General features: G+C 39.4%; 1 protein-coding gene across 1 annotated transcript; it reads right to left on the bottom strand.

Moving 5' to 3' along the window:
* Positions 1 to 12,634: 12,634 nt before the first annotated feature.
* Positions 12,635 to 19,211, bottom strand: LOC140242555 (protein fem-1 homolog A-like). The gene has a single exon (XM_072322298.1). It carries the CDS (start codon positions 19,209 to 19,211, stop codon positions 17,229 to 17,231), a length of 1,983 nt encoding a protein of 660 aa, XP_072178399.1. The 3' UTR covers positions 12,635 to 17,228.
* Positions 19,212 to 21,025: the final 1,814 nt, after the last annotated feature.

Genomic DNA, 21,025 nt, shown 5'->3' with positions numbered 1-21,025 from the left:
CATCACTTGAGGTTGTATCACTGTCTGACTCTGGCTCTACAGTAAGAGACATGTTCGACTGTAGATTGCATCTTATAGACTCAATCTTACCAATAAAGTACCTTGAGAATTTAGAGGCTACGCGACCAGGAGAGGAATGATGCCCTAGTGCCACAGCTGATTCTGTCTTTCTGTACAGAAGCTTGTTGATGATGGCATAGAGTGCTTTTTGGTCAGATCCACAATCAACTATTAGTGTATTGTAGTAGGCAGCTTTGGCACACATGAACAACTGCTTGACTCGATTTCTCTGCTCTTTGAAGAGTTGTTTATCAGATGGGGCACGAGTTTGCCTCCATCGGCGTTCAAGCTGTCGCCGCGTGCGTTTTGCAGTAGCGATAACCTCACTGTGCCAGGGGACAGCCGGCTGTTCCACAACTACACATGTCTTTTCAGGAGCATGTTTGTCCAACAATTCCCTGAGAACCACATTATACTGATGGACTGAGTCATTCACGGCACCACAGGTGTTAGAGAACAGACCGGAATGTTTCAGGTCGAACCTAAGCTGAGTCGAATCAATAGTCTTCAACTTGCGGTAGGTGATCTTTTTCTTCACAGGCTTGGGTTTCTCGAGTTGGAGGAGACAGTGGACAGAGCTGTGATCTGATATCGAGTCCTGGATACGTACTGAATTTATGCCTTCCACGTCAATATGGGTGATGATCAGATCTAAAATGTGACCTGACTCGTGAGTAGGCTCATCCACAATCTGCTGCAGATTATGATCTAGGAGAAGTCTCTGGAAAGCTTTAGTGTCATTGGATTGTTGGTTTTCCCAGTGGATGTTAAAGTCACCAAGAATGAACAATTTCCCAGTGAACAAGGAATGTCTATCTAACAAAACTGAGAACTCATGGATGAACTCAGTAAACGTACAACAGTTCTTACGTGATGGTGGTGGACGGTAGACCACAATTACCTTAATCCTTGCAGTACCATGTGACAAATCAGTTTCCATAAACTCAAATGATTTAGGTTGAATGTTGGTTCTTACTGCTTTTGAGCACAGACTTGATTTGTACAAAAGACCTACACCTCCACCCCTGCGATACTTCCGAGGGACATGAAGCAGTCTGTATCCAGAAGGAGTTACTCTCGCTGCGCTCTGGGGCTCGCCTGACTTGAACCAAGTTTCAGTCAATGCTAGAACATCAATATCATGGTCTATCAGATGGTCCTTAATTAAATCAGATTTATTGCATGCTGATTGACAATTAATCAGACCAAGAGTAAAGAGAGCATGCACAACTGCAGGAAGAGTTGAACTCTTCATAGCTTTGGATTCACTCTCAATAATCTGCTTCTACTACTAAGTCTATTTAGTAGTAAATTGATTTTATACATAATAAACACACGAGTATTGAATTTGTATACATTAATTGACTCTTCCATTATGTTGATCTCATTTCAGTTGTACATGAATGCTTTTACACAGAATTGTAATATGTTTACATAGTTATATTCATTTGCATACAATCACATACGTTTGATGTACTTTTTTTGCAGTTACGTTGTACTTTGGTTAAGTTGTGTGAAGTTGGTTATCTATCATATTCAATTTATATCTCTATTCAATCAATCATCAAAGAGGAAGGTATTCAAATACCACGAAGTAATATCCTCGAAATTCGAACCAGGGAGATCAAGGGAGAAGGTGACTCTGTGACCCTGGTCATCACCTGCCACGTCGACCTCTCCGATCAGCCCTTTCCGCATCTCCACAGCTACGACATCGGAGTCAACAACCGCAAGCTCTCGACGTCGAGCTGCGGCTCGGCAATCTTCTCGCCTCTGGCTAACGGGTGCGTCAACATCACGTGCTCGGCGACCAACGGGTACGGGGAGACGGTAACGCAGCTAGAACACTGTCCCGAGGACATATCTACCGGTAAGCAGATCAAAAGGTGCCGCGGCATGCTTCAGTATATTTTTAAATAAGTTGACATTCAATCAGACTTTATATGTATTATGTTATTATTTCATAGCATATTGTATATACAAAGATAAGATGTAGGTATGGCATTGTTTGTCATAAAAACCATAGTCACAACCTGCATTTTATTTGTCGTACTAAAACGGCAAACAGCAATTTCAAATTCTTTAATCATAAGATTATAGAAAATACCATTTCCTAGGGGTCTATAGAGAGATATGACCCAACACTTCAAATGAAGGGAAATCATCTAACATGCATGGATACTTATTTGCTTTTATACCAACATTTTAAAATTCCAAGCCCAAATTTGTGAAAGCGTTGAATTTGAATTTGAGCAGAATGGAGGTCGAATTCCTCCTATTCAATATCCCTGTCGCAATTACTCCTCACTTAATAACGATAAAGTGTACAGAGAAAGGAAATCATACATTATAAACACAAGGACTTCACCGGATAATAAGACGAATAAATCAAAACGTACTTTCTGCTAGTTTGTCCAAACAATTTAAACTTCGCATTAACTCCAATTCATATACGGCGAAAATAATGATAGATCTGAAATGGCCTTGAAGGCACGCGCTGATTTCCTATATGATCTATGCTCTGTCACTAGGGGGCCCAATAGCGAGTCGTAGCATTTTGCAGAAGTCGTCGACCACATACGCTCTTCTCGTCGTCATTTTCATCCTCTCCATCGTCACCTCTCTCACTGTCCTCATGAAGAGAAAGGGCGTCTACTAAAAGGTGTGGGTACGTACTAAAGTTTAGTGTATAGCGGCAAAGAAATGTATATTCATATTCTACGTGAAACGTTCTAACTTTAATGGAGGAGTTCCATATTTCATGTTATCATTGTTGTTGATGTTACTTGAGTAGAAAAAAAAAATAATGCGGCTCCTTTGATATCATTTGCCCTGCCAATACTAATCGTATTTAAAAAGAAAAGAAAAAAACACAACTGATTTCTGGAAATAAAATGAAACATTTTTGGTATTATGATGAGCGCTACAACTAAATCAATGTTTTTGCAGTAGTAATGTCAGTCCATAATACTGGCCTATGATGAAGGTATCAGCACCTAAGTTTGATTAATGTTTTTTACATTAATGTATAACGCAATTCCCTAATACGCCCTTGATGTATTATTTATTACACCAAACCTAAGTTAATTTTGCACAGTTAAATATAAAGGTTTTTACACCCCTTTGCTTACTTATGTATAATGTGTTCCCTAATACATCTTAGATAGAAATATTAGCCCCAAGGTTCTATTAATGTCGTTTTTTAAGGTAATATATGATTTTTTTTTCTATAAAGAGCCTTTGATGAAAGTATCAGCACTTAGGTTTATGTATTTTTTACAATTATGTCTAATGTAATTCCTAATAGGACTTTATTATACGTATGAGTACTTGAGCTAAATCAATATTTTACATTATATATATAATGTAATTTCTCAATGCGCAATTGCTAAAGTTGTAAGCACTAAAGCTAAATATATTATCAGTGTTTTTACACTAGCCTAATAGAATTCCCTAATACGCCTTTTATACAGTTATTAGCACTAAAGCTTAAAATGAGAGAATACTATATATTCCCTAATATGCCTTTCATAATCATAGGTCTAGGTATTAGCAATGAAGCTGTTTTTACAGTAACGTAATGTAATTCCCTAATATACGCCTTACAGTTCAACCCTCGCCAGAGATGGCGCTGTGCTTCTAAAAACTTTGACAACATCGGCTAACAAGGCACAAAGAAATACTGGTAGTAGCATACATCTCTTGCATTCTTTTGTCTTGTTTCGTTGTTTCTGCTTTTGCGAGGACCAAGGGCGGATCCAGGAATTCCGTAAATGGGAGGCGCCTTTAAAAAATTAAAGGGGGGGGGGGGGAGTGCGCGCACCCCCATTCTTTGTTTTAATTTCTTTTGCTGTAACAAAAAATAAAGAGGGGGCGCGCCTGGTGCCCCCCTCCCCGATCCGCCATCGAGGGCGATTCTTGATGGACAAGGATAGGCGTCCTTACTTTACATTTTGAATCTACACTGTAAACCCAAATGATGATTAATTGGACATATCTAGCAATTTCCCCTTTCGCGGGGGGTGGGGGCAGGTATAATATTTTGAAGAGTGGGCTCTCTCCTTCTCTCTCTCTCTCTCACACACACACAAGTGTATATATCTTTTTGTCATAATTCATATCGCCTGTTTTTTATTCTCTAGCCCAAAGCTGGTGGAATGTGACCGCACATGGACCGGATGACATGGCCCATCAGAGAGTGCAGGTACAGGAAACGGATTATTACCTGTGGGCAAGATGTAATGTAAAGAAGTTAGTCCTGTAAAATTCTACGAACTTTACAAACACCTGTGAGTAGACGATATTTGCCTATATAAAAACAGTGACAACTCTGTTATGCTTTCTTTATTCCGTGTTTAAATGGTAAATAAACGGTGTTTTAGTTTCTTTTGACTCTGCGGAGGAAATACATAAAAGAGGAGATGTCGATTCCTTAAAAAAGAACAGAAAAAGTTGGATGGGCTAATTTCTCAATAGACCTGAAAATAACATATTGGATGAAATCGACTTATTTGGGGATTCGAGTGCATTTCAAAAACAAAGAAAGAAAGAAAGAAACAAACAAACAAACAAACTAAGATCAAGATTTAAAACTTAGGTTAACTATTTTTTATGTGTGTGTTGCTGGTAATAGTAACTGATCAGTGGAAATCAGTGGGAATGCTGGGGGATGATTGTTCCAATCCTTGTGGGATTCATTCAAGAGTATACATTATACATTGTATATCTATTGTTGTGTGAAAATTGTTTGCTTCAGAATGGTCTCATATTCAAGTAATGTGCAGTTTAATGTTTCCAGGTTAGCATGCCTGTACAGTGACGGGGCATTAAACTGCACATTACTTGAATATGAGACCGTTCTGAAGCAAATAATTTTCACATAACAATAGATATATAATGTACTCTTGAATGAATCCCACAAGGATTGGAACAATCATCCCCCAGCGTTCCCACTGATTCCCACTGATCAGTTACTAGCCATCCCCTTTAATGACAGAGCAGTGTTTACAAAACGTCTTTATGTTCTCTCACATCACTCCCATTCTTAAATTACATTGCACTGGTTACCTGAGTTTGTCAAAAAAAAATTAAATCTCAGATTCTGTTTTTGGCTTGGAAAGCTGTTTACCAATGGTTGTGCTCCCCAGAATTTAGTTCATTTAATTTCTGAATAGTACTCAGTCGAAATCTTAAATTCTGTGGGAGTATTCTGTTGGTTTGAAAAAGAATAAAATCTTCAGGATATAACAGAAGAAGATTAAGAGCATTTCCAGCATCTGCTCTTGTCTTGTTGAATTTCCTCTCCTCTTGATATGAAATTTGTAATAAGCTCATAGGTGCAGTTAAAGGCAGCTATGAAAACATTCTTCTCTTCCTTTACATATGATTAATATCAAATATAGCTATTAATTTTGTCATATCGATATCCGTCTGCTCTTCAGAATAGTAACACCATAGAATAATGGTGCATTATAATTACTGTTTATCAGTATCATAAATTCCGTTGCGTTTATGAACACACTTTCATATTTCAGATATGTTTACTGGTATTTCTTTATCGATCGTCAATATTAAATCTGACATGCCACCTTTTTGTATTTTTCAATACGACATTACTGTACAGGAAACTACGTCTTCCTCACGTCCTATAGAAAAATTCAATAAAATTAATAACTTTAAAGTTTTTAATAGATTTTTTTTTTTCTGAGGCTGCCATCAACTATCAATCACCTGCTTAAGATGGCAGACTCTTGAATTTTATCCCCGACTTCGTCAATTTCATTGTATTTGTTCAAATACTTAAACAAGAATACCGTGATCATTATACTGTAAATTCATTGTATAGACTTTTGTTCACATACATGGCTTTGTACTGTTTTTTTTTTTCATGTATGATTTGCATAGCAAAATGCAGAAATGAAATAAAACTGAAACTGGAAGAAAAGTCTCTGCGTTTAAACTGATATCCCTCCAGCATGCGTTCTGTCTACAGATTATTTGCAGTAGAGTCTTCTTCAAATGACTTAACATAAATAGAACGATATAGCACAGATATACGCTCAAAAACGACAAGACCACTGCCGTATTATGATGTATACTATTCTAATACCATCATTATACATACCTCATACGTATACTATCCTATACAACAGCTGATTTTTCATAATATCCTGTTCGTTTGTATAGCGTTATGCTGTGTGCTTGGAATGTTTTTGCCATCTTCATAAACATAAGAATAGAGAAAATGCAGCAATATTAGAAGAACACGTATATCTCGTGAAAGTTTGAGTAAAATCGGACAATCCATACAAAAGTTATGAATTTGGGCAGTTTCAATCCCCCGATCGCTAGGTATGAAGACTACTGTATACAGCTTGTGATGTCATACTTATGTGTAGAATGATGTAAAGAAAATAAAAATAAAATTCAACATATTTTCACTTTCCTCGTATAATACAAGAGCACATAATGAGCTTCTTTCAAAAGGCAGGGGGAATAATATTACCCTTGACATATGTCAGTTGACGGAATGTGTCTTTTTTTTCAAAAAAAAAAAGACATTTTGGGGAATTCTCTTTATGACAATACTTATTTGGTTCGACGCATGTGACTTCATCAACTGCCATGGTCTTCTCATCCAGCAGTGACTGCACAGAAACTTCAAAAATTCATAACTTTTGAACAGATTGTCCGATTTTCCTCAACCTTTACTCACTAATGTGTTGTACTTATATTGCTGCATTATCTCAATCCACCTGTATATTATAAAGGTGAACTTGTCCTTTGTAATAGCTGCAAAACATTTATCTCACACCTCTGTGATGGAATGTCGGTCATACCTTTCTATTAATACATGTATATCAGGGGCCGCGGAAGCGGGGGGGGGGGGGGGGCTGGGGGGCTGACACTTTTGGTTCGTAAAAAAAAAAAAAAAAAAAAAAAAACACCCCCCTCCCCCCGGTCCCGCAGCCCCCACACTGAAAAACGTTCCGCGGCCCCTGTATATTCATGGTTCATAGTCACTTTTGCAAGATGTTATCATTTTAAAGCTAGCTACATTCCTTTTTGGCAGTAATCACCGACTGATGTTTTTTTAAGTCTTAAAAGTATGTTTCTTAGAGCACTATGCTGGGATATTATAATGGTTTTATGGGGATAGAAAGGGTCATCACGCTGATCACATAATCGATATAATGGTACCATGGGCGTAAATCCCGGGGGGGATGGGGGGGATATATCCCCCCCTGAAATGGAGGAGGGGGGGGGGATGGCCTGTACAATCATCCCCCCCTGAATTTTGGGGGGGAAAATGGAGGAAGCAGAAATGTGATTGTATCAATTTTGGCATATTGCATGACGTTTGTACGCCGGCCTTCAGACAGGTAACAGAGCTGAACAGTATTCTATCTTGTAGGAAAATGTATACATAATTTTCTCAAGCGCTCGCTCGCTTCGCTCGCTCGCGAAGAAAGTAACATCGACATACACTGTAAGGTATGGCTCAGACGTTGACAACGTCAAATAGTATAGGCCTATAATGTAAACATGCTATGACGCGAGTAACTGGGGATCATCTGCAAGATATGTAGGAAAACAAACAAACAAACAATAACAAAAACTATATCGCCATATGAACCCCCTCCATTTCCTGAATCATTCCTTCAGACAGGTAACAGAGCTGAACAGTATTCTATCTTGTAGGAAAATGTATACATAATTTTCTCAAGCGCTCGCTCGCGAAGAAAGTAACATCGACATACACTGTAAGGTATGGCTCAGACGTTGACAACGTCAAATAGTATAGGCCTATAATGTAAACATGCTATGACGCGAGTAACTGGGGACCATCTGCAAGATATGTAGGAAAACAAACAAACAAACAATAACAAAAACTATATCGCCATAATAAATGAACCCCCTCCATTTCCTGAATCATTCCTGAGAAACGACAGTGACTGGTGACTCAGTCAGGATACATCTATGAGCATACCCAGGGAAGATCAGGGGCGTCGAATCTATCTGGGGGGGGGGGGGGGGGGTGGCAAAGGGGCATTTGCCCCGCCCCTACGGAAGTGTTTAGGCAGACAAATCATTTATCCCCCAAGCAATTCCCGAGATGAGGACAAATCTCGAACTTTCTTAATGGAAAATTGTCCAAATATCGCCAGAACTATGCACCAGATCGTTATATTGCAATCATAAACATGCAAAAGCTCCGCTATACAGGATACCTTTCGATAGACTTTGTACACTTTTGAGATTGACGTATATTTCCCTAATTTATCAAAGAGTGTGCAGCAGATCTTTCACTTAACAAAAGCACCCTCATATGCAGAGGCGTCGATGGGGGGGGGGGGGGATGGTTCCCCCGTAAAAGTGGGACAAACAAAAGCGAAAAATATAGCTACAAACGGCAGTGTTTGGAGTGTAAAATGTCAAAATTTTAAAGCTCGCTCGCTCCGCTCGCTCGCATTTAATCGCTATGCCATTCTCCTGATGCTGCTGCCTGTGAATGGCAGCAGTTGCGCCCGGTGCGCCCCGGCCCCTTAATTTCCAAAGCGAAAAATATAGCTACAAACTACAAACGGCAGTTTTTGGACTGTAAAATGTCAAAATTTTGAAGCTCGCTCGCTTCGCTCGCTCGCATTTAATCATTATGCCATTCTCCTGATGTTGCAGCTAATTGCCAGCAGTTTTCGCCCGATGCGCCCCCCTTAATTTCCAAAGCGAAAAAATATAGCTACAAACGGCAGTTTGGGGAATGTAAAACGTCAAAATTTTCAAGCTCGCTCCCTTCGCTCGCTCGCATTTAATCATTATGCCATTCTCCTGATGTTGCTGCTAGTAATTGCCAGTAGTTTTCGCCCGGTGCGCCTCCTTAATTTCCAAAGCGAAAAAATACCAGCCACAAACGACAGTTTGGGGGACTGTAAAATGTCAAAATTTTCAAGCTCGCTCGTTTCGCTCGCTCGCATTTAATCATTATGCCATTCTCCTGATGTTGCTGCTAGTAATTGCCAGTAGTTTTCGCCCGGTGCGCCCCCTTAATTTCCAAAGCGAAAAAATACAGCCACAAAGGACAGTTTTTGGGGACTGTAAAATATCAAAATTTTCAAGCTCAATCGCTTCGCTCGCTCGCATTTACTCGTTATGCCATTCTCCTGATGTTACTGCCAGTAATTGCCGGCAGTTGCGCCCGGTGTGTCCCCCCCCCCCCCCTTGATTTCCAAAGCGAAAAAATACAGCCACAAACGACAGTTTGGGGACTGTAAAATGCCAAAATTTTCAAACTCGCTCCCTTTCATTTAATCGTTATGCCATTCTCCTGATGTTGCATGCTGCCAGTAATTGCCAGCAGTTGTGCCCGGTGCGCCCCCTTTAATTTCCAAACCGAAAAATATAGCCACAAACGACAGTTTTGGGACTGTAAAAAGTCAAAATTTTCAAACTCACTCGCTTCGCCCGCTCGTATTCAATCGTTATGCCATTCCCCTGATGTTGCTGCCAGTAACTGCCAGTATACAAGTTGCACCCGGTGCACCCCCCTTAATTTCCAAAGCGAAAAAATACAGCCAAAAGCGGCAGTTTTGGGACTGTAAAATGTCAAAATTTTCAAGCTCGCTCGCTTCACTCGCTCGCATTTAATTGTTATGCCATTCTCCTGATGTTGCTGCCAGTAATTGCCAGCAGTTGCACCCGGTGCGCCCTCCTTAATTTCCAAAGCAAAAAAATACAGCCACAAAGGACAGTTTTTGGACTGTAAAATGTCAAAATTTTCAAGCTCGCTCGCTTCGCTCGCTCGCATTTAATCGCTATACCATTCTCCTGATGTTGCTGCCAGTGATTGACAACAGTTGCGCCCGGTGCGGCCCCCCTTGATTTCCAAAGCGAAGAAGTATAGCTACAAACGGCAGTTTTTAGCATGTAAAAGCATTATGTCAAAATTTTCAAGCTCGCTCGCTCCGCTCACTCGCATTTAATCGCTATGCCATTCTCCTGATGCTGCTGCCAGTGATTGACAGCAGTTGCGCACGGTGTGCCCCCCCCCCCTTAATTTCCAAAGCGAAGAATATAGCTACAAACGGCAGTTTTGGGACTGTAAAATGTCAAAATTTTCAATGTAAAAAGATTTCACCGTGGGAGGGAGAAACCCCCCTACCATACCCTCCCCCCCCCCCTCGCTTGCTTCGCTCCCTCACGATCTCATAACCGCTCCCCCAAGATCAAATCCTGTCTACGCCGGTGATAGGCCCCACTATTTAGTAGGCCTTCGCAGTGATGTCGCACAGGCGGAGCAAGAGCTGAAATACCACGATTTAGTCATTCAAAAATATATTGTGAATATTTCATTTTCTATTGGTTTTATAAAGAAAAAACAAACAAAAATTTCACCAAAAGTGTGCAGCAGATCGCTGAATTTCAGGTCTGAAAATGCAAAATCTTCCTCGTGTGGGAGAGGAACCCCCCCCCCCCCCCCATACACAGCCTCCCCCCGTTAACCCGGTCGCTCCGCTCTCTCTCACAGATATTTCAAAAACAAAAAATGTCTTCATACTCTTAAGGTCTGATTTTCCGCCGCAAGTCATCTGACAAGCACAAAAAAAAAGCAACAACAAGAACAAAAAGTCTTCATATTTTTGCTGCCACTTTCCTCCCACTTTATATTTCATGCAAAAGAGTGGGACATCCGATCCCTGTAAAGTGTGCGTGTGGAGGGGGGGGGGGGGGGGGGAAGCTTCTCCCCCCCCCCCCCCCCCCCCCCCCCCAAGGCTGCGCCAGTCCGGTTATGGGCTTGTAAGCGTGGTGATGGTGACCATCCCCCCCACTCCTCAGTACGGATTTACGCCGTTGAATGGTACGGACACTATTTTTTTCACTATATCGATAATAATCGATGTTTTTGTTTACTAGCATTTTTGTAATCTATGATTCATGATTCATTGCTGTTAGATTGGAAGCTCTCTACTTCATGAAGCAAAAACAGTTCTTACCAGCATTTTCTTGACGAATGTTTTCTTCCATTGACAAAGATGTGGCATAATGTTCGGTGTTTGTCAGTTGCAGAATTTATCAACACTCACATAATTCAGTTCAGTTAAGTTTAAATCATCATTCCATTTCCATCACAATAAAACAGAATTTAGCAAAGTCTCGGTATAATAGTATGAATTGCTTTATGCACCAATACAATTATGATACTAGAACAACAATTTCCCCTATGGTTTTAAATCCTTCCCAGTGTTTCAAAGTTCTCATTAGAGCCAACAAAAAAAAAAAAAATGTGTAAAGACTGTCACGAGTAAATGATATAAAATCATAAATTCTGGAAGTATGTATGATAACTTATATACACTGAATGTATATGTATATGTATATGTATATTTTATGTATGTATGTATGTATATAATTTATATATATATACATGTATTATATATACAGTATATATTCATATACAACTGTTTATGTATATACATGTAGTAATGTTGCTTGCGTGTATTCTTCACCAAAATCTGGAGAAACTCGGGCTTGATATAAAATGTGACTCTCAACTTGAACAACATAACAGACACACACACACACACACACACATAAATTAATCATGCAACGCCTACAAAATGTCCCATCATCATTGCATACACAGTGTTGAAATGCAGGCACAAACAAGAGAAACACTGCACACATTAAAAGTATTTAACAGAACCAGACTCTTAAAACTGATAAAGTAAACATAATGCATCTCGTTTTAATGGCAAGGTCGACAGGTTTTTCCTCTATTTTTTCATCTCTTGCACATTTTGGAAATAAAACAACTATAACGGCATGGTACAGCATCATCATCAATTCTAACTGTAATTGCTGCACAGAATGTACTCTCATACAAACAAGCTGACACAATAGCAGTCGCAGAAGAAAGATGGTAAAAAGAAGTGGGTCTCCTGAAAGCACACTATGACCGACACTGAATAAAGCCTGGGGTAAATCTCTTATGAATTTGTTTTGCTTTCACGGAAACTTTCCCTACAAAAGAATCGAATTCATCCAGAACTAAAGAACATTTGCTGGTAACGGGTAAAGTGTTAGTGGTGCAACTACTCGTTCTAGATGTATCTACATGATCTAAGGGTGGAGTCTTGGAAGTCAAGATATATGAGATCTTTTCAAGTTATTAGATGAACAGTACAATTTCGGAATTTTATTTAGTTTCATTAAAATTCAATCATTTTTGTCAGTATCTGCTGGATGATTATCAAACTCTGGTACAAGTTGATGGTATCATATATATATATATATATATATATATATATATATATATATAATATATATATATATACATCCTCAAAATATTCATCCAAAAAATTGTAAATATCCTCTACCACTTGTTGCAAAAGCCTAAAAACTCCCTCCGCAGGGAAACGTTGATGCAATAACTTTTGATCTAAGATTACTTTGGCTGTGTACTTTCTTTAATTTGTCTCCCTCTAACAAATGAGATAGCAGTATGTAAGATCGCAACTGCTGATGTATAATTTAACAAAAATGTCGGAAAGAGGGAACCACGAGACTTGAAAGATGCTTGCAAGATTGCTTTGTTTATTAGCAAAAGCTTGCTGCAAAGAAAATGATCAGAATCATGCTTTCAAAAGACAGACAAGGCTTCTTGTATAGACTCAAGGTATAGTTGGACATAAAAGATGTACCTAAGCAATAGAAACTATGAATGACATTGTGCATGCAAGATATAAACAGTACTGATAAAGCAACTCGCTATCTACAACTGGAATTCTTCAACAGAAACTATTGTGCACGAGGATACATTGTATTGTGCGTGCAAAATATGAACAGTACTGACAAAGTAACTCGCTATCTACATCTGGAATTCCTATAATACAACAGAAACTACCGCACACGTGGATTTAATGTGCAAAACCGATCAACTTAGAAAGTGGCAAGAAATTTTACAGAGTTGATACCAAGATAAATGCATACACTTGTTAAACTATTGTACACACCACAAAATAATGCTATTCGAAGAAAAACATCTATAAAGGAACCCTATACCCGTCTTGTTAAGCTCTCTACCACGTGAACATTGTTAAACCATCAACAAAGAGAAACAGTGGTAAGCAGTTGACCCAAATGGAAGGGGGAAAAATAAAACCAAACAAGAAGCAGAAATCTGAATTGCTTCTATTCATCACAAGATAGTATTACTAAAAAGTCAGAAGTGTAATGTTAAACAAATTGCTCACGGCAGAGATGGAACTACAATTTCTTCATGCAGGTAGAGCCACATAGTGTACGGTACAGTACATGTATTTATATTTGTATATAGCATGTCTGCTGCAGTCTCTAGACCCACTTACACACAAACATTATTGTTTTGTTTCTGGATCGTGATAAAAATACTCTTCAAACACCATTAAAAAAATGAAACTACAGTCATTGATATACTTACTCATAGCATTAACTTATCTCTATGACTTCTGTATGTAGAGAAGCTTTTGTAAAGATTCTTTGATTGGAGTGGGTGGGGGTACGGGCTTGGTCCCCCTGGGCGTTAGGGGCATGGATGGTGCTATTACTGAGATCCTATTTCCCGAGGGATGCTACCTGCCAAGTTTGATGACTCATCTTTGGGTTTTCAAGAAGAAGATGGAAATATTCAAAGTTTACGGACGACAGAATGGATGCCGGACGATGAGTGATGTGATAGCAATTGCTCACTTGAGATTTTGACTCAGCTGAGATTAAAAAAAAAGAAGAAATCAAGATGGAATCATTTTCACATCATGGTGTGGAACATGAGAGTTTATGATATCTTGTGTCCACACACACACGAACTACTGGTTTTTGCATCGCATTTCAAAACCAACTCTTCAAAATCATCGTTTTGTATATGTGTGGACGGGCTTTCTCCAAAATGTGTGCTAAACAGAAATTTTGAGCAATTTGCACTGAAGAATCTACAGAAATTTGCACATGAGAGATAATCATAATGTATCACAAGGTAACGTCAGTTAACAATATCTAACGAACACTTATTCACAAAAACACTCATAGAAATCTGTGAGAAATTTGAGGAAAAATTCCACTCTCACAACAATCCTGAGAGGCAGTCTACACAATGACATACATTGTACATTGTACTTTGAACGCAAACTACGCTTATCATATGGTATAGATGAACTACACATGTACATGTACTTGTATCATCAACTGAAACATGGTAAAACTATGAATAGCTCATACTTTTTCCATCAGTATAAACACAGCTAAGTCCTTATTTAGACACTTATTTTTACATTACTGAATGCAATTCTGAAAACATTTGCTGTTTGTTTGGCAATTATGTGAAAGAAATATCAAATCCCGCTCTGAATTTGTATTAACACTGTACATCGTGTAATAGGAAGAGACAAGGAATCTGAGTTGAACCACAACTTTGACAACCCTTCATAGATATGGATAATTCACATGATAACAGCACATGTGAAAGCTGGTTACAGTTCGTTATATTCCGAAGGTTCGTTATTCCGAAGATTTGTTATTCCGAATGTCCGTTTAATAATCCGAAAATGTGATAAGGTTTGTTATTCCGAAGGTTCATTAATCCGAAAATGAAATAAGGTTCGTTATTCCGAAGGTTCGTTAATCCGAAAATGAAACAAAGCTCATTATTCTGAAGGTTCATTACGGACCCTTTTTTATTTTCGGATCAACTAACCTTCGGAATAGGGAACCCTATGTCATTTTTTGATTAATGAACCTTCAGAATAACGAACCTTCGGAATAATGCCACAAATGTTCGGATTAACGAACCCGTTTTCATTTTTGGATTAACAAACCTCTGGGTATAGGGAATTCGGATTAACGAACCTTCGAAATAACGAACCTTCGGAAAAACAAACCTTTGGAATAACGAACAGCACCGGTGAAAGCTCATCAAACATCTGCATTTTCATTGATATCATTATTCTATGAAAGAGTGCACAAACTTATGTTCATTTTTTTTCACTCTTGTGAGACATTGCTGATCCTCATAGAGTAAAAGAATACGATGTACATACTACACAGTTACACTACAAGTACCTAATAAACCATTAAGTAAAATTTAACAAAACAAAACATAGAACTTTAATAACAAGTTTCTCTTCATGTAACTCCCTGAAATGCTGCATTATTTTTGCCCCCTTCCTCAAAGCTTAAGAATGAACAAAACAAAGATAAACTTGTTTCTCTATAAGGACTATGCAAAAAAGCTACAAGTTGCACAGATGTGAATCTAATTTAGCCCTACTTTTCACATTGTCATTTCAGAAACAAGTACATGTATCACCACTTTTGAAGCTGAAAATAATGACCAAGCTACACAGTTAAACTTGTTACACAGCACAGAACATACCGTATATGTCATACAATGCTGTTGTAATTCATCATCAAACATTTTCAGTCTTACGAGACTGAAAGACACCCATAGGAATCCAAATTTTAAAAAAAAAAATTGTAGGAGATGACTCAGTATCAAGTCCATGTTAACAATGTAAACACAAGGCAAGGAAATACAAATTACCTTTTATATAAACATCAGTTTCAAGATGGACATTCCTTCACCAGAAATTGAAATGCAAGTACAGCTGTAACATGTTAAAATAGCCTAACTGTTCTGTTATAACGCACTCTCGCATCGTACACACATACACCGTATGTACCACTATACAATGTATAATCAGTCACATGTATCTTGATAATACGGCAAAGGTTTCATACGTATCGCTGATGAAATCCAAGGCAGTTGAGGATAGCTTTCTGTGAGGGGATTAATACTTACTGTACATTATCAAGCAAAGATTTCTTCAGAACAAGAGTAAAGGGTTAAGTAATGTAGTCCGAACACAAAATAAAGTCCTCACTTTTCATATTGGAGGATGGAGGCACTTTAAGAAAGAATTTGACATCCGCACTTTTTGATCTAGTAATGTCTGTACAGTATAGAGTTCACATAGGGAAGACTCTGGCCTCCACACATTTCACAGACTGCCCTCAATTCTTTAAATTTTGCTCAGACACACGCATTGAATTCAGAGTCTTTAAAATTGCTATTTCAGAAGCACACTATGTGTATTATGAAAAGGCCATGTTTCATAGGAAAAGGACAGCATCCCCCACAATAAAACTGTTTTCCTCATCATACAAACAGGGAAAATCATGAGGAGAACCAGAGAACATCTATCACACAAAGTCACCTTCATGCTTCCCAACCTGCCTCCAACATTTGACTTACATCATATTCTAACATCCCACTTCCTCACCTTCAAAGGATCAATGTAGCTCATCCTCCAGTATCTCATCAGTTAACTACTGTACATGTACATCCCTCTTTAGTGTTTGATGAGTTTGTGTACATGTACAGCTTGATTTGCTGCAATAACAGAACAATCATTCATATTGATAATTTTCTTTTATTCTTCTTACTGTTGAGTTTGATGTCCTGGCATTCACATTTTGCTTCAAATCTATTGGGTCATCTATCGGGTCATTCTCTATTTATGTCTCAAGATCAGTGTCAAATCAATGTTGGGGCATCTCAGAAGTCACAAAGCTTCGTAAAACACGGTTTGCCTCAGTTATACCTCTTATAGCCATCAACATACTTTTCCTTACATCTAATTAAGAATTGCCTTATCATAGTACAAATGTGCACCAACTTTGAGGATATTAAATCACCTTTCCTGTTATTGCATGAAATCACTTCTTCAGTTATTGCATAATCTGTGAAATCTAGTAATTGACAACAATCTTTACATTTACACCTGTAATATAAACTTACTGACACTATGAGTGAGGTACACTGTACTGTACTGAAGTATGTATTCAGATGCAAAGACAAGACATCCAAAACAGATACATTTTGTACATGTGAACAGCTGGACAGTCTCGAAAAATAATCATAGCAGTGACAATTTCCACCAATGATGTCTATTGTATACTTGTGTGTACGTTACAGAAAATATAATATGAAGACTGCCTCTCCAGACGAAAGTACTGCACACGCTACAGTTATTTCTGTGAATGAGGAATACAAAAGCTCAAAGGCATGGCCAGCAAAAACATTATTACACATCTGCATATGGCACTTCAGGGGCTAGTCAGATATCATATAACAATGGTCACACGTTCATATCAAGGAAGGTGGTGATAGAAGCAGGCAGTCTATCTTTGTAGGAAATCCGCTTCTTCCGGATTACTCTGGCTGTCAGCTGCAGGAGCGATGGAAGGACCAGGTCCATGAGGAGCATCTTGGTTTCAGGGTTCCTGCAGTCGTCAATGACGTTTTGGCCAGTGTGTGGATTCGTGTGCAGGATTGGACAGCCCCACTCTACAAGAGGAACGACGATCCCTTGGCGGAAGGTCTCCGTCTGCCCAGAGGCTGGACACATCTTGACGTAGTAGTGAAGGGCAGTGTAGCCGTCTGGAGTGACCTGGCATGGATCAACTCCACACTTAAGGAGGATTGTTATCATGCGTTCAGTGACGTTCCCCTCATCACCAGGCCGTCGTCGCGCAACAACCGGGAAGTAAATAGTGAACAGTGTCACGCCAAGAGAGGGACTAGCTTCTCCTCTTTCTCTGCGATGTTCTATGATGATATCTGAAGCCATGTTGAATGCACTAACAAACTGCTGGATCAACACAAACATTGGCTCTTTGTCCTCATCGGGAAGTCCTGGGTAGTTGGCATAGATGGAGAGCAAGTGTGCAACGGTTGTAGCCTTGAACCTGTGGTAGCAGATGGCCTCCATCCTGTTCTCAGGATCCATTTCGGTGACATGTGGCGACAGATTGATTGCAGCCAACTTCAATAAGATCACCACATCCTCCAAGACGCTGTCTGCAAGTCTGACCTGTGAAGGATCTAAGTGGCGAAGCAGGCTCTCCACTGCAAAGCCACAAAAGAAGCCAGACTCTACTTCCAGTTCGGTCTCATACTTCAGGGCTCTGAGAGCTAGCTGTCTCATTTCTGGTGTGCGAGGACAGTGATCAGCAAATGCGCGGATCGCTTGCCACAGGTAGTACTTCTTGGCTTCCATGGACAGCAGTCTTCCACGTATCATCAGAGCCACCACTTTTAAGTGCATCCACTCAGACTTCAACTCTTCCAATTCCTGACAATTTGATGGTTCCTTGTAATCACCGTACGGAGAGGTTTCACTTATTACTGCAGAACTGGGATGAGACTGAGACAGCTCCTTTGCTCTGAAGAGAATTCTGTATCCCTTCTGGACATTGTCTCCTGACCCTAGCAAGAAGTGTGAGGCCAGTAATTCCAGTGCCTCAACGTTTTCTCTCGCCGATGGATTGAAGATCGACTCTTCCTCCAAAAACCATGCAAGGTTGCCTGTCAGGGCCAAAATCATGAAAGGTGTGAGGTCCATGCCATTTTTTGTCTGCTGGGCTCCATGGTCATGAAGCATCTGCACTATCTTCTTGCCATCATTCACACAAGCTCCACGACACTTCCTTTCAGAATGGGCATTCCAGGTAGCTCCACAGACTGAGTGCAATGGACAGTTACCCTTCTTGTCTGGAATGTTAGGGTCAGCTCCTTTCTCTAGCAGAAACTGGACAATTTGAGGGCAGATGGTTTCGCAGGCCACTGCCAAGGCAGTACCCTCATCAGTCATTTCGCTCCCCAAACGCCCATTCCTGTACTTCTGGTTCACATCAGCACCATGATCGACGAGGAGTTTCACGCACTCAAGATTTCCTACAGAACTGGCAAAGCACGCCCTGTGTAGGGGGAAGGCATGACTAACCTTTGCACCATGCTGAAGCAGGACACTGACAACCTTGTGATGCCCAACATTGGCAGAGTATACCAGGGGTGTAAACTCTTCCCCCAATTCCTCACTGAACTTTGACTCCTCAACATCGACACCGTACTCTCCAACAAGCAGCTTCACCATTTCCGTATGGCCGGCAGCAGCCGCAGCCATGAGAGGGGTGCGGTCAAATGCATCACGCCATGACAGACATCTGCGGATTTTTGAAAATCGCTTGAAACGGACAAGTTCCTTCAGTCTGCTCACGTTCCCCGATGCTGCTGAATCAAAGACGGCAGGACCAAGGTTATCTTCATGACCAGATGCCATGTTTCTGAATAATGTCAGACAGAAGAAAACATAAGAACAATCTTTTTCACAGACATTGTCCAAATGCTACATAAGTGTACATGACACACATGTATCACAACTGTTCAAAATATAGCTTGCATACATGTAGTTGCGCACTGTACAATGACTGAGTGTCAGCTTGCTGTCCTCTCAATACTGCAAACTTATTTGATAATATTGCAAGCAATAAGCCATCACTCCTCATGATCTTTAACATGACACTTAAATGTCAAGGTTCCATGCTATTTCTTTTTGTGACCAATTAAGCCACGTGCAAACATCATCAAATAAGATTTTTTTTTTTTTCAAGGCCAGACAATGAAATTTGGTAGCCACAAAAAAAGTAAACCAATAAAAAATAAATCATTTGATGCAGTAGAAAAATCATACAACCCAAAACAATAATTATGTGTAATTGGCAGGTACAGTGTATGATAAAGTACAATACACTTTAAATACCGTGTACTGGAGTATGAAAAACTGCACACTTAAATTTATTTATATATGTACATGAATAATAGAGTATGTATACTACATGTATGTAGATATGCCTATTGATGTGTACGCCAACAAAAAGAATTTCCTAATGGACAATAAATGAATCTGAATCTGAAGTTAGTCTCAAAGTGAAAACCTCGGACATTGCTTTTTTTATAATCTTAAGCCAGTGAAGCAATATTTTACTTTGGGACTGCTTGAGCATTGATTTTTAGTAAGATATTAACTACAACCATACATACTATTACCCTTTTTTTAGATAGCTATTTGGCAACAAAATTTGTCCCTGAGGGGGGAAAAAAGTCTGGTTGAATTTGGCTATCAAATGGACTGTGTTTGCCCATGAAGACAGGCGGTGATCGACACAGAGAGCAACCCTGGTCTGTGGCAGCTGGCTGAAATGCCGATGTGGTTGTCAAGCACCGAGTCAAGAGTTACTCTTACCTTTTTTTTGGACGAGTACAATTGACGGACATATTTTTCTTGGCCAAATCAGGCCATCTAAACTAAAACATTTCTTTATCAGTGGCGGATCCAGACAGGGGTGCACTGGGTGTGTGTCCCCTCTTATTTTTCGTTATTAAACAAAAGAAATAAAAAGAAAAACTGGGGGGGGGGGGCATGCATCCGTCCCCCCCCCCCCCTTTTAATTTCGTAAAGGTGCCTCCCCTTTACGGAATTCCTGGATCCGCCCCCGTTTATGGTGGCCCCAGGCCACTGGTAATGTCCAGCCTTGCTTACTGTGTGTGGACTGTATCTGGCCTACTTGTATGACTAACCCCAGGCATTCCACTGCCTCCACTGGAAGGTTTCATGTTCGGGCTAGTCACAATTAGCCTATCAATGACATGACATTATATGTTTGAATAGAGATATATGTGATAAATTTTGTTTTCATTAATTTTGTTATTTTTCTTATGGTATTACAGTGTATGCGTTCTAAGAACTGACAATTACATACATGTATTATATTAATATTATTGACTATTATTATCATTATTATTATTACAGGTACATCACTCATAAACTGTAAAACAAACTATATTCGTGGCTTTAAATTTTTCAAATTGGAGGTGATGGTCTTTTTCATGGCATATAATTTTCACAAATTCTTAATGTAGGCCTACTGGCATTCAATTCATGTACAAGCCCATGGCTGTATAATGTAGTGTAAACAAGAACTTTTGCATGCATTTCAATTTCATGAATCTTGACTCTCACAAAATTTATGAAATTAAAGTGCATGCGAACATTAATTTCTCTTTTTACTGTACAACTGCCTTTAATCACCGGGG

The sequence above is a fragment of the Diadema setosum genome, chromosome 19 (assembly GCF_964275005.1).
Source record: "Diadema setosum chromosome 19, eeDiaSeto1, whole genome shotgun sequence".
Taxonomy (NCBI): Eukaryota; Metazoa; Echinodermata; class Echinoidea; order Diadematoida; family Diadematidae; genus Diadema; species Diadema setosum.
Note: the sequence above shows the minus strand (reverse complement) of the source record. Positions and strands in the feature narration are given on the sequence as shown.